Raw genomic sequence first — 15,027 nt, forward strand, 5'->3', positions numbered from 1 at the left:
ATCAAAGAGATTGATCACTAGCAATGGACCAATACTCTCTACCCTGAGCTTCTAAACTTTCTGATCTCTCCCAGATACCCAGGAACTAGTCTATTTCATCTATATTTAATCTTCAGTCTCCTTACCGTAGCTCATGTAGTGACAGTTACCACTTCTCTTTTTCTCTTCCTGGTTGAGTGTAGGTTTGAGGAGTGAGACGATGTTTTCGCAAAGAAAAGCTGTGCTCCCCAAAATTCTGCACATTGGTGGACAGCAGGAAAGATGAGCATATGCAACAGAAAGAATGAGAAACATCTGCATTCGTTGGGTGAGGCTTGGCTAAGACTCAGGGAGCTTAGAGTTGAGCGAGAGGGGCAACTCAAAACTCAGCATTCTCAGGCTCTAACTGATGCTCTAACCACTCACTGAAGAAGCATGTAAACAGAAACAGTAGCCTTTGTAAGAAGCTTTGGACCAGGGTGGGTTTTTTCATTTGGTTTTTTTGGAGGTTTGGGGGGGCTATACAAGGATTAAGAAGGTACTGGGGTGGGAAGAATATTAAGCAAATGATTAATCAAATAATATTTGATTTCTAGAAGGATTAGAGATGTTAGTCTATTTCAAATGTCTGAGGACTGGACGATGTGCAGTTGGAAACTAGGTCATGAACACATGAGGGCTTGATTTCTAGAGGCTGGGGACTAGAGTCCTGAGTCCTAAGAACACTGATTCTGAAACCCAGAACCCTGTGACCTGAGAAGGGCAAGCTGATGGTTTCTAGATTCTTGCTTTTCACGGAGGTGAAGGCTAGGGTCAGGATTCCTTGCTCATGCAGAGGAGGAGGAGGTTGATTAATTGTTCACTGTGATTTTGGGGTAGGGGGAGTGAGCCTGTCCTCTTGTTCTTGGGAAGTGAGGCAGGCATTAGGTGAGTTGAATGCTGGGAAACAGGAATCCTCAATTTTGTGGGGGAAAGGGTAGGTACAGAATGCCTGAGGCTTGAAGTAGATCTGAGGTCTAAAGTGTCGATTCTGTGGATGTTGAATCTGGAAACTGAACTCCTGACTCTTGGTGTGGTAAGTACTGAACGCCTTTCCCATTTTGTTCAAAAGATTTGAAAACTAATGGATTGATATTCCGGATCCTGGGATAGCTGAGGCTGGAAACAGACTTCTGATGCTCCTCTAGTGTACTATGGACAGGACAACTGAAGCACTGCTAGAATGATGACTATCTGTAATCCTGTATTCAGAAAGGGAAAGAAGACACTAGGCTACCCCTGGTTTAGAGTATGATAGGAACCTTGCCCTAACGGGATCACTCTATTCTCTTTCCTCAGGGTATCAGGAACATGAGCATTTCATCACTGTGCTGCAGCTCATCTCCATTGTCCTCTTGGCTGCTCTGCTCATGGCTATCCTTTTCAAAGGTCAGGAAACTTTACTGCTAGAGCTTCCTGCTCTAGTCTCCTAGCACGTGGGTGGAGGTGATACTGAAGCTGGGACTCTGGTCTTACATGTCTTCTAGGAGGTAGTCAAGGGTTCTCTCAGACTCCTATGTAACAAGAAGGAAGTAGTTTCAGAGGCATGGTCTGACTCCATTTACCTTTGTGGTCAGACTTCCCTGGGCATCAGGATAACTCATAATCAAAATGAGACACATTCAAATAAAATTTGGGGATTTAGACATGATGTTCCTGGGAACCCAGCACGTGTTAGTTAGAGCCCAGTCTGCCCTGGTTTACAATTTATTTGTGAATTCCATACATGAATAAAATGTTTTGATCAATTCCATTACCTCCTCCCTGTTTTCAAGTTCCTCCCCTCTTCTCCACCACTACTTTTCCCTCCCAGTTTCATGAACTACATGTTTATAATCCACTGAATACACTTAGTGTTCTCTATGTACATGGCTTAAAGACCATTTACTGGAGCATGTGTCATCTCCTGGGGCAAAAAATCCCAATGACCCTCCCGCCCTCCCTTTCCTCCTTATCTTTCTCCCTCCGTCTGTCTCTTCTTCCCACTCTCTGTCTCCCAGCAGTTTCAAGTTGCTAATTATTACAGAGCTAGAGCTGAGGCTTCCTGTGCCATTCTCTACCTTTGTTGGGATTCTATCTAGCTTGAGTTTCTGCAGGTTTGAGCTGCAGTCACAACACTGAGAGTCCACATGAATCACAGGTCTGTGGGGTCCAGAAAACACTGTTTTGCAGCAGTCCTCCACTACCTATGGCTCTTACAGTCTTTCCACCCCACTGCTTGTGTTAGATATGTCCTGTCTTCATCTGAGCTCTCCACGGGAGCTGATTCTATGTGCATTGAACAGTTCTGAGTCTCTATGTCAATCACAACTTACAACAAAAAGAGTCTTCCATGACAAATATCGAAAACTTTTGGTCACCAAAAGGCTGGATCTCATAACCTGAGTTAATCAGACTTAACACCTAGTCACTCCCTGTCTCTCTGTCTCTGTCTCTCTGTCCCTCTGTCTCTCTCTGTCAGTAAGAGAGTTAAGAAGCATGTGCATGTGACTTACCAGCATCCTGGGTTAAGATGCCCAGCTTCTGTATGATCTTTTCCAAACATGCTATACTGAACTAATCATGTGGTATAAAATGCAATGTGCCTTCCTGTAAGTATAAGAAATTCAGATATTCCCATTGTTTGGAGGAACATCTCTGGAGTCTCCTGTGCCCTAGCCCTACCACCCTGTCATGATAGCTAGCTCTCTGACTTTTATGTGAAGCTCTAGTCTAGATGGTAACAAGAAGACTCTCTGGCTTTAAGGTCCCCTTTAATTGTTTATATTATAGCTGTGTTTTATTTTTAAAGGCTGTCTAAACTGGAGGCCTGGTCATAGTCTTGAAGCCATTTTATAAAACAAACCCCTCAAGGATGGTCATGTGTCAGCTCCTGTCCTGTGCCAGTTACTTTCTCTCTTCATAGATTTATCATCATTTACTATTTTCATTGTCTTTTCTTGACATAGGTTCTGAGGTTCCTACATCCCAAGAGCATGATCATGAAAAGCAACGTATTCACCAGAAACTGAATCAGCTGAAGGCTAAACTAGGTATGTGACCAGACAGTGTATCTCTAAGAGCATGGAAATGTTTCCACATGGCATGAAGTGACTGCAGAGGTTGGACCTCCAGTCACTCAGTTTCTACATATGTTGAATGGGAACACTGAGGAACATTAAAGATATAAGTTACTAGACACAACAGGCCCTGCCTACAGTCCCTTAATTTCTAAATCTGTTGAATGGGAACTCAGGTAAATATTTAAAATGGCACTTACTGGATACATGGGGCCATTCACACAGAAGACATTCTCTTAATCCAGACTCCTAATGTCTGTTTAAACATTTAGGAGAGCTATCCAAGACCCCCTGGGTTATCTTGAAGGAAAAAGACTCAGGAAGCTAAGCAGGGATTGGCTGTGCTTAGGGAGATAGATCAGTGAGTAAAGTGCTCGCCAAACAGCATGGGGACCAGAGTCTGGATTGATCAACACATAGAATTTGAACATATGTACACATGCCTTAACATAGCAGTGGCGGGTACAGGCATACCCCAGGGCTGACTAGAGAAATCAGGGAGTTGTTTGTCCATAAATAACAAGTCTCAAAAGTAAAAAAAAAAAATGAAAGAGTCAGAGATAAACCATAGAGAGAAAGAAAGACAGAGAGAAATAGAGACAGAGAACATGAGACAAAGAGAGGCACAGACTGAGACAAATTAAGACAGAAGTCAGGCATAGCTACAGCGGCCGGCAGTAAGTAACTGGATTCAGTGCCCTGATACAACAGCTCATGAAGAAGTTGACAGGAATATGTGAAAGGGAAGTTCTGACATAAATCTGAAGAGAGGGAGTGGGGTATATTTTATCAACAGATATTAAGTGTGTACAGACATACATGTAATAACATTCAGTTTAAACCATCATGGATTCAAAGTAGAGTGAAGATGCATACATGGGAGTGTTTAGATGAAGAAATAGAAAGTAAGGCATGTATGTTCTTTTTTCTTTTTTTTTCTTTTTTCTTTTTTTTTCTTTTTTTTCGGAGCTGGGGACCGAACCCAGGGCCTTGCGCTTGCTAGGCAAGTGCTCTACCACTGAGCTAAATCCCCAACCCGGCATGTATGTTCTAATTGAAATATAATCTCAAAAATGAACAAACCAAAAAATATTGTCTGCATAGAACAAATATTCAAAATTAAATAAGAATACATTTTTAATTAGAAATTTTAAATATAATTCCATAAATTCCCTCCTGCCCTCTGTCTACATCCCATTCTATGCACCCACAACTCTCTCAAATTTGTAACCTTTTTAATTTCATTTTTGTTGTTTTATATACAGAGGAGGTTTTTTCTTAATAATGAGAGTGATGGATGAAAATCTCCAATATCCACTCTGGCCTCTACTTGCAAAAACACACAGAACAGTACACAAACAAACACATGTGCATATACATAAACAGAACACATACAAGAAAAATATCAAGAGTATGTAAAGAAATGGCTCCAGTTGTGTAGTTTCAAGGGAGGAAGAGGACCAAATCTTAAGGACTCTAGAGGCTTAACTGATAGAGGTACATTGGTAACTTAGTATATCCATCTGACTCACTCCGCCAACAGACCACCTGTGCCGTCCCTGCTCCTGGGACTGGATGTTCTTCCAAGGAAACTGTTACTTCTTCTCTACATTCCAAGAGAAATGGAAGGAATCTGTCAAGGCCTGCAAGGACATGGGGGCACAGCTAGTGGTCATAAAAAGTAATGACGAGCAGGTATGTTGAGCTGGGCTTTTCTATTCTATGGGCACGATTCTAGCTAGATGGAATCCTTCTTACAAGGTATTTTTTACCACACTTGAAGAGATGAAAATGGTACATTCAGATAAATACAGAGTGGTAACGTGGATATATGCATTAGCAAACCTTTAATATGTAGGAATCTTTTAGAGTCCAACCAGAGTTTTAAAAGCACTTCCATGGTGTTAAATGTCCTGATTTGGGGCATATAGGATGACTTGATGGGTAAATGTGCTTGCTATGCAGTTCAGAGATCTGGGGTCCACACAATAGAAACAGAACCAATTCTTATAAGTTGTCCTCTGAACTGCACACACACACACACACACACACACACACACACACACACACATAGGAAGTTTATTATTCTGAAGAGCGAAATCCTAAAGAAATGTCTAAAAGCAAGGAATCACCAGACTCTTGTAAGTTTGGAAAGTCGGCAGCAAGTTTCTCATCCCATTATTTTAGTTCAACAAAGCATATGAGAAAATGGGGGGGGGGGAGGTCAGATGCCAAAAATAAATAAGATTTGTCAAGTCACACCACACACTGCTTCTAAATTTTGTGTTCAAGAGAGATCCTGTGTGTCACCTGGCCTGATCTCTTTATGTCTTTGGCTACATGTGTGTATGAAGATAAGTGTAAAGATTTGTGTGTGTGTGTGTGTGTGTGTGTGTGTGTGTGTGTGTGTGTGTAGTGATTCCATCTAAACACAAGTGTGCATTCATTGTTGCAGTAGAAAGCTGGGGTCTGACTGCAAGCAAGAATTCTCCTCCTAGATACCAAGAGGACAAAATGTGAAAATGAGAGCAGAAGTCCAGCATGACTTCCCCCTTTCCCTTCCAGAGCTTCCTGCAGGGAATTTCTAAGAAGAAAGGCAATTCCTGGATGGGTCTGTCATACAATAACAAGGAAAGCAAGTGGCAGTGGGAGGATGGCTCACAGCTGCAAGGGAGGTAATACAGTTTGTTGTGGGTGGCTCCATGATGCAGGAAGGAGTTGTGGTTTGTACACATTCCTTGGCGTCCTAGGCATGAGAATCTGCTTGTTGGAATGTTATTGAGATGATCTCTGATATGATTTTGCAATGCTATCATGTGACCTGAGGGAGGACATTACAACATGGTAGATAGTGCAGAAATTTCTTCTTCCTGAGGGAGGTGTGAATAGGATGGCTATAATCACAAGTGAGAACCTGATGATCCTCTCACCATTTCCTATAAGGAAATAAGAATTGTACACAAGACCAGTGGACATGGGTTTTGCAAAAAGACCCAACTATTCCAAAGAAAAATGGTGACCATTTTCTCTGAGGGTTGTATTTTGCATGGTATTCATAGGGAATCTGAAACACAGGAGCATGCTTGCCTTCAAAATACAATTTTTCAGGCAAAAGATCCATGATACCATGAGAGCTGCGAAGAATTGCTCCAAATGACAGAGAACTTGAAAATAGACAGGTAGGAGGATCAAGGCCAGTGTTTGTCTTTTGCTATGTACGGATAAAATATATAAGATTGTATACCAGGCTAATTTGTAATGTCAGTGAGATCTTAAATGTCATAATGTCCTGTTTTCACTAAGTCATGCTTGGAGGTCATCCAAAATCACACCTGAGCAGAATTCACCTGGCTCTTGCTCGTCTAGGCACTCTTTACTCATATTAGGGTTAGCAAGTTACAGTGAAGCTGACTGACTGAGACAAGTATCAAGGATGGTGGGCAGAGGAATTTAAAGCTCCAAGATATTTGTTAGAAAAGACTTTGTGTCCTGCATGACTAGGGCGGAGAATTTGGAGAGGAGGCTATACTGAGCACTGAGAAAATTGGACCTTGCTGAAGAACTTAGCCAACGAGGAATAAAGGGGGACAGAGATATATAATTAGGACTATAACAACCACTGCCTTGCATCAAGTCTTCATGGCAATTGTTTATTTGTTTTGTTTTGCTTTGCCTTCTGTCCAGTCTAATTCTCTAAAACCTAAGATAAACCTGCCTCAATTTCACAATTGGAGTCTCTTGAATTTTCTTTTAGAAAATACTGGTTTCTCACAGAAATAACTTAGGCATGCTGTCAGGGTCTGAGTGATGTATGGCCTCCATATGCACATAGGACAGATAAGGAATAATCCCAGTGCCAGAAATTAGAAAAGCTTGACATCATAGGGATGGGAAAGAAGCTCGTGTTATTTGGGGTTTTCAATTTCAGGAACTATTGGTCTGCAGGAGAACCCAACAACCTTAACAATGAAGACTGTGCAGTAGTTTCAGGTTCTGGATGGAATGATATCACATGTTCCCATGAGGCATTCTGGGTCTGCAAGAAGCCTGCATCGCCTTGCTCTAAGTAAAATCTGTTCACCTCTGTGGTCTATACACTGAGCTATTTATCATCTACTCGAATTTTAGGTATTCTCATTTCAGTTTCTTTTGTCTTTCTGTGGGCACTTGGGTTTAAAAAATAGATTTGAATTCTACTTTTCCAGACACCTTGTCTTCAAACACTTGGGCCACTCCTGTACCAATAATTTACTTTGTTTTGGTTGGGGTTTTTGCCATGTTTTCAGCTTTCTTCCAGGATTAGATTCTGAGTTGCTTGTCACTCACCTCATTTGCTGTTCTCACTCTTCCTCCTGTGTGTGAATTAAAATATGACCAGCCATATTCCTGCTCCTGTTGCCATGCTTTCCTTCCTCTACTTGTTGCTATGCCTCCCCTACCACAAATAACTCTATCTCTTTGGTACCATGAGCCAAAATAAACTGTTTCATCCATATGCTGCTTACTATATGGTTATTTTATCATACCAACACTAAAAGTATTTCAATTAAATATAATGCATAAGAAGTTAAGTTGGTTCAAAGGAATCTGGTGTAGTGACCATTTGTATTTCAAGAATAAACAGGACTGTCACCATCTAAGTTTCTTCTTGGGGAACTCATATATCCTAGTATTTTTATTAGGAAAAGGAGGTACAAAGAGGGCACGAACAATAAGCCAGTCTCCTGAATGAAACATTTTTATCTATAGCATTTGTCTCATAATTCGAGCACTGACGTTTATTCTGGCCAATGTATCAAGTTCTTATAATTTTCTTTAAAGAGATATACTATTTTTCATAAAGTTAAACCCAAAATCCTCTTACAGTATTCACACAGCGAATGTCTATAAACATACTAGGGAGGACATTAAGATCATATTCTTACACTACATAGCAGGAGAATACACAGTCTCAAGGCCACCCAAGATTCTGAGAATAAATCATAGATGTGGGCTTAGCAATAACAAAGACATAGGCATGCCCCCCACCAAGTCTTAGGCAACATTACAGAAGAGAATAAAGAGTACATAAAAGATAAAAAAAATACAGTCAAGAGCTGCAAAATGTCATTCTCTAAATTCCATACAGATATTGCAATCATTAACTCACAACAGAAGTTCCCTGGACTGGACCCATGCAAGACTTGCTGTATCAGTCCAATAATGGGAACAATAATGATAACAGGGCCCTACCTATTACCTCTGAAAAACTATTAATAGATTCTGAGAGAGGGAAATCATTGTCTTTGGTTGTGGACCTACTGCAGAATCCACCAGGTTCCAATAAAAAGCAGCATACCCATGGTAACACAAATTACCCTGGTCAGACTAGGCAAAGTACAAACAAAATAAACAGTTATGGGCATGAGATTTATGGAAGGATAGGGAATGGACAGAGATGGTAGAAAGATGAAGGATGTTAAGGATGAGACTAGTTAATGCCCACTTTATACACGTATAAAATTGTTTAAGGAAAAATTTATTTAACAGTTGTAAAAGAAAGCCACCAGAGAATTGTGAGATGGCAGAGTGGTCAAGAGTGCTTATTGTTCTTGATGAAGACCAGGTTCAATTTCATGCACCCACATTGGGTGGTCCACAATGACCAGCAGCTGCTTCTATTCTCATGGTAATTAGGTTTTTCCAAAAACTTGATTGTAGTCTCCTACAGGTAAGACTGAGGGACCCTGCCCCCAGTTGGTTTTGATTGGGAAATAAAATTGTGGTGGCCAATGGGTGGGCAGGGAGACAGAGGCAGGACTTTTAGGAGTCTCAGGCATAAAACAAAGGAAGAAGGAGGGATAAGCCATATGTCTAGGATGTAAAGGAGACACCACGCCTGCCTGAGAGGTGCAGAAGAGAAAGATCATCATCATGTAAGCATCAGGGATTGTGGCCCAAATGGGTTGAATGTCTAGATCAAGGGCAGCAGGGATGGAATATAGATGTTGGTAAAAACTCAGGAATTTTGGAGTACATGTGTGGACATCAGCCATGTGAAAGTTAGGAGGTGGCCCAGCCTTTAGCTGTTTAAGGTATATTAAAATATAAAGGCTGTGTGCACATGCATGTGCCTTCATTCAGGAATCCAGAACATTGGGGCAGGTAGGGTGCTGCTGCCACCAGGGTCAAATAAAGTAGCATTTATTGGGTTCAGCAACCATTGTTGCCAATGTGTAAATAAGAACTCACTCGTAAAAAGTAATTGTAAATTACTGAATAAAAAACACGTATCATATCTTAAGATTAGGAGGTGGTGGGAATTGGTATATCAGAGCTGCACAGCTTTTGCCCAAGCCATGTGGGTTTGGGACTAGGTCAAAAGACATACTAGTTTGTAATGCATTATTCTGGGGTATGGGGCTTAAGGCTGGGACACACCCAGGCTGACCCAGGGACATGGGCAGTAGACCTGGAATTCAGCCAAAGGCTCTTTCAGGTTCTACAAGAGCTCAAGCTACAAATGCTAAACGTTTTCCCTGGGAGAAGGCAGGAAACAAAGAGCAGGCAGCTCCAACTAGGAGAAGGCAAAGAGCAGTATGAGGAGAGAGCAGGCCACTGAGAGCAAGTCTAAATAAAATACAGAAATGGAGGAATTGATGAAATTTAAGAAGTGTGTGCTGTCCTAAACAACTGTGTTCTTTAAACATGCTCTCCATGAGAATTCTAGGATTGCTTAGACTTGCATATAACACACTGGCAGCCTGTAGGCTTATATAATACATATAAGGAAATTATATTGAAGTTTAATAGGATATGATACTAATTCAACTCATATAAAGAGAAAGGTAATATAGTTATATATAGCCACAGAGATATTAATATCCACAGAAAGAAGGAATAAATAAAATTGCTTAATTGTTTGGTTTTTTTTTTTTAGTATTTCTTATTTACATTTCGATTGTTATTCCCTTTCCCGGTTTCTGGAGAAACATCCACCTAACCCCTCCAACTCCCCTTCTTTATGGGTGTTCCCCTCCCATCCTCCCATCTTTACCACCCTCCCCACATCAATCATGTTCACTAGGGGTTCAGTCTTAGCAGGACCAAGGGCTTACCCTTCCACTGGTGCTCTTACTAGGCTATTCCTTGCTATCTATGAGGTTGGAGCCCAGGGTCAGTCCATGTATAGTCTTTGGGTAGTGGCTTAGTCCCTGGAAGCTCTGGTTGGTTGGCATTTTCATATGAGGTCTCAAGCCCCTTCAAGCTCTTTCAGTCTTTTCTCTGATTCCTTCAATGGGGGTCCCGATCTCAGTTCAGTGGTTTGCTGCTGGCATTCGCCTATGTATTTGCTGTATTCTGGCTGTGTCTCTCAGGAGAGATCTACATCCGGTCCCGTCAGCCTACACTTCTTTGCTTCATCCATCTTGTCTAATTAGGTGGCTGTATATGTATGGGCCACATGTGGGGCAGGCTCTGAGTGGGTGTTCCTTCTGCCTCTGTTTTAATCTTTGCCTCCCTATTCTCTCCCAAGAGTATTCTTGGTCCCTTTTTAAAGAAGGAGTGAAGCATTCGCATTTTGGTCATCCCTCTTGAGTTTCATGTGTTCTGTGCATCTAGGGTAATTCGAGCATTTGGGCTAATAGCCACATATCAATGAGTGCATACCATGTGTGTTTTTCTGTAATTGGGTTACCTCACTCAGGATGATATTTTCCACTTCCCTCCATTTTCCTATGAATTTCAAAAAGTCTTTGTTTTTGATAGCTGAGTAATATTCCATTGGGTAGACGTACCACATTTTGTGTATCCATTCCTCTGTTGAAGGGCATCTGGGTTCTTTCCAGCTTCTGGCTATTATAAATAAGGCTGCAATGAACATAGTCTAGCATGTGTCTTTGTTATATGTTGGGGCATCTTTTGGGTATATGCCCAAGAGAGGTATAGGTGGGTCATCAGGTAGTTCAATGTCCAATTTTCTGAGGAACCTCTAGACTGGTTGTACCAGTCCGTATTCCCACCAACAATGGAGGAGTGTTCCTCTTTCTCCACATCCTCACCAGCATTTGCTGTCAACTGAGTTTTTGATCTTAGCCATTCTAACTGGTGTGAGGTGAAATCTCAGGGTTCTTTTGATTTGCATTTCCCTTATGACTAAAGATGTTGAACATTTCTTTAGCTGTTTCTCAGCCATTCTGCATTCCTCAGCTGTGAATTCTTTGTTTAGCTGTGAACCCCATTTTTAATAGGGTTATTTGTCTCCCTGCAGTCTAACTTCTTGAGCTCTTTGTATATTTTGGATATAAGCCCTCTATCTGTTGTAGGATTGGTAAAGATCTTTTCCCAATCTGTTGGTTGCCGTTTTGTCCTAACCACAGTGTCCTTTGCCTTACAGAAGCTTTGCAGTTTTATGAGATCCCATTTGTCTTCATCTTAGAGCATAAGCCATTGGTGTTTTGTTCAGGAAATTTTCTCCAGTGCTCATGTGTTCGAGATGCTTCCCCACTTTTTCTTCTATTAGTTTGAGTGTATCTGGTTTAATGTGGAGGTCCTTGATCCACTTGGACTTAAGCTTTGTACAGGGTGATAAGCATGGATCGATCTGTATTCTTCTACATGCTGACGTCCAGTTGAACAAGCACCATTTGCTGAAAATGCTATCTTTTTTCCAGTGGAGGGTTTTGGCTCCTTTGTCAAAAATCAAGTGATGACCCGAGGATCCCGGCCTGCAGCAGCTCTCTGCTTCCAGACCCCGTGAGAGAGAGACCCAACCGCCTGGTCAGGTGGGCACTCCTGAGGCTGCAGAGCAGAAGAGACCACCAACACTGCCCACCCTTGCCCACATCCCTGGCCCAAGAGGAAACTGTATAAGGCCTCTGGGCTCCCATGGGGGAGGGTCCAGGAGCGGCAGGACCCCTGCCTGAGACACCGCCAGAACCTGAAGGAAACAGACCGGATAAACAGTTCTCTGCACCCAAATCCCGTGGGAGGGAGAGCTACACCTTCAGAGAGGCAGACAAGCCTGGGAAACCAGAAGAGACTGCTCTCTGCACACACATCTTGGACGCCAGAGGAAAACACCAAAGGCCATCTGGAACCCTGGTGCACTGAAGCTCCTGGAAGGGGAGGCACATATCTTCCTAGTTGCTGCCGCTGCAGAGAGCCCGTGGGCAGCACCCCACGAGTGAACTTGAGCCTCGGGACCACAGGTAAGACCAACTTTTCTGCTGCAAGAAAGCTGCCTGGTGAACTCAAGACACAGGCCCACAGGAACAGCTGAAGACCTGTAGAGAGGAAAAACTACACGCCCGAAAGCAGAACACTCTGTCCCCATAACTGACTGAAAGAGAGGAAAACAGGTCTACAGCACTCCTGACACACAGGCTTATAGGACAGTCTAGCCACTGTCAGAAATAGCAGAACAAAGTAACACTAGAGATAATCTGATGGCGAGAGGCAAGCGCAGGAACCCAAGCAACAGAAACCGAGACTACATGGCATCATTGGAGCCCAATTCTCCCACCAAAACAAACATGGAATATCCAAACACAACAGAAAAGCAAGATCTAGTTTCAAAATCATATTTGATCATGATGCTGGAGGACTTCAAGAAAGACGTGAAGAACTCCCTTAGGGAAACACAGGAAAACATTAATAAACAAGTAGAAGCCTACAGAGGGGAATCGCAAAAATCCCTGAAAGAATTCCAGGAAAACACAATCAAACAGTTGAAGGAATTAAAAATGGAAATAGAAGCAATCAAGAAAGAACACATGGAAACAACCCTGGATATAGAAAACCAAAAGAAGAGACAAGGAGCTGTAGATACAAGCTTCACCAACAGAATACAAGAGATGGAAGAGAGAATCTCAGGAGCAGAAGATTCCATAGAAATCATTGACTCAACTGTCAAAGATAATGTAAAGCGGAAAAAGCTACTGCTCCAAAACATACAGGAAATCCAGGACTGAATGAGAAGATCAAACCTAAGGATAATAGGTATAGAAGAGAGTGAAGACTCCCAGCTCAAAGGACCAGTAAATATCTTCAACAAAATCATAGAAGAAAACTTCCCTAACCTAAAAAAAGAGATACCCATAGGCATACAAGAAGCCTACAGAACTCCCAATAGATTGGACCAGAAAAGAAACACCTCCCGTCACAGAATTGTCAAAACACCAAACGCACAAAATAAAGAAAGAATATTAAAAGCAGTAAGGGAAAAAGGTCAAGTAACATATAAAGGCAGACCTATCAGAATCACACCAGACTTCTCGCCAGAAACTATGAAGGCCAGAAGATCCTGGACTGATGTCATACAGACCCTAAGAGAACACAAATGCCAGCCCAGGTTACTGTATCCTGCAAAACTCTCGATTAACATAGATGGAGAAACCAAGATATTCCATGACAAAACCAAATTTACACAATATCTTTCTACAAATCCAGCACTACAAAGGATAATAAAGGGTAAAGCCCAACATTAGGAGGCAAGCTATACCCTAGAAGAAGCAAGAAACTAATCGTCTTGGCAACAAAACAAAGAGAATGAAAGCACACAAACATAACCTCATATCCAAATATGAATATAACAGGAAGCAATAATCACTATTCCTTAATATCTCTCAACATCAATGACCTCAACTCCCCAATAAAAAGAAATAGATTAACAAACTGGATACGCAACGAGGACCCTGCATTCTGCTGCCTACAGGAAACACACCTCAGAGACAAAGACAGACACTACCTCAGAGTGAAAGGCTGGAAAACAACTTTCCAAGCAAATGGTCAGAAGAAGCAAGCTGGAGTAGCCATTCTAATATCAAATAAAATCAATTTTCAATTAAAAGTCATCAAAAAAGATAAGGAAGGACACTTCATATTCATCAAAGGAAAAATCCACCAAGATGAACTCTCAATCCTAAATATCTATGCCCCAAATACAAGGGCACCTACACACGTAAAAGAAACCTTACTAAAGCTCAAAACACACATTGCACCTCACACAATAATAGTGGGAGATTTCAACACCCCACTCTCATCAATGGACAGATCATGGAAACAGAAATTAAACAGTGATGTCGACAGACTAAGAGAAGTCATGAGCCAAATGGACTTAACAGATATTTATAGATCATTCTATCATAAAGCAAAAGGATATTACCTTCTTCTCAGCTCCTCATGGTACTTTCTCCAAAATTGACCATATAATTGGTCAAAAAACGGGCCTCAACAGGTACAGAAAGATAGAAATAATCTCATGCGTGCTATCGGACCACCACGGCCTAAAACTGGTCTTCAATAACAATAAGGGAAGAATGCCCACATATACGTGGAAATTGAACAATGCTCTACTCAATGATAACCTGGTCAAGGAAGAAATAAAGAAAGAAATTAAAAACTTTTTAGAATTTAATGAAAATGAAGGTACAACATACCCAAACTTATGGGACACAATGAAAGTAGTGCTAAGAGGAAAACTCATACCTCTGAGTGCCTGCAGAAAGAAACAGGAAAGAGCATATGTCAGCAGCTTGACAGCACACCTAAAAGCTCTAGAACAAAAAGAAGCAAATACACCCAGGAGGAGTAGAAGGCAGGAAATAATCAAACTCAGAGCTGAAATCAACCAAGTAGAAACAAAAAGGACCATAGAAAGAATCAACAGAACCAAAAGTTGGTTCTTTGAGAAAATCAACAAGATAGATAAACCCTTAGCCAGATTAACGAGAGGACACAGAGAGTGCGTCCAAATTAACAATATCAGAAATGAAAAGGGAGACATAACTACAGACTCAGAGGAAATTCAAAAAATCATCAGATCTTAGTATAAAAACCTATATTCAACAAAACTTGAAAATCTTCAGGAAATGGACAGTTTCCTAGACAGATACCAGGTATCGAAGTTAAATCAGGAACAGATAAACCAGTTAAACAACCCCATAACTCCTAAGGAAATAGAAGCAGTCAT

At 41.5% G+C, this 15,027-nt stretch overlaps 2 protein-coding genes across 9 annotated transcripts in view; one reads left to right on the forward strand and one right to left on the reverse strand.

Moving 5' to 3' along the window:
• The window catches only part of Cd209cl2 (CD209c molecule like 2), a 169,325-nt gene that overhangs the window by 103,970 nt on the left and 50,328 nt on the right, over positions 1–15,027 (reverse strand). For all 5 annotated transcript variants that reach the window (XM_087579503.1, XM_087579502.1, XM_087579499.1 and 2 more), the window contains one exon: positions 126–235. In XM_087579503.1, coding sequence (XP_087435629.1) covers positions 126–135 — 10 coding nt within the window. In that variant the 5' untranslated portion in view covers positions 136–235. The remainder of the gene's footprint in view (positions 1–125; positions 236–15,027) is intronic.
• Cd209el1 (CD209e molecule like 1) lies at positions 148–7,572 on the forward strand. Of its 4 annotated transcripts, XM_087579519.1 has the most exons (8): positions 148–307; positions 955–1,054; positions 1,318–1,407; positions 2,967–3,050; positions 4,621–4,772; positions 5,643–5,752; positions 6,186–6,256; positions 7,006–7,572. In XM_087579519.1, the coding sequence occupies exons 3-7, from the start codon at positions 1,389–1,391 to the stop codon at positions 6,232–6,234; spliced, it is 414 nt and encodes a 137-aa protein (XP_087435645.1). In that variant the 5' UTR covers positions 148–307; positions 955–1,054; positions 1,318–1,388; the 3' UTR covers positions 6,235–6,256; positions 7,006–7,572. The 4 variants fall into 4 exon arrangements, 3 of the variants coding, with proteins under 3 accessions (XP_087435645.1, XP_087435643.1, XP_087435644.1); XR_015634190.1 differs by lacking the exon at positions 955–1,054 and having other exon boundaries at positions 5,533–5,752; XM_087579517.1 differs by lacking the exon at positions 955–1,054.

Source organism: Rattus norvegicus, chromosome 12 (assembly GCF_021556685.1).
Source record: "Rattus norvegicus strain SHRSP/BbbUtx chromosome 12, alternate assembly SHRSP_T2T, whole genome shotgun sequence".
Lineage (NCBI taxonomy): Eukaryota > Metazoa > Chordata > Mammalia > Rodentia > Muridae > Rattus > Rattus norvegicus.

Coding starts and splice junctions, on each gene's coding strand:
- Cd209el1 (XM_087579517.1), top strand. CDS start 262: ATGAGCATATGCAACAGAAAGAATGAGAAACATCTGCATTCGTTGG. Junction 308..1,317: donor GAAACATCTGCATTCGTTGG/GTGAGGCTTGGC, acceptor CTCTTTCCTCAG/GGTATCAGGAACATGAGCAT. Junction 3,051..4,620: donor TCAGCTGAAGGCTAAACTAG/GTATGTGACCAG, acceptor CTCCGCCAACAG/ACCACCTGTGCCGTCCCTGC.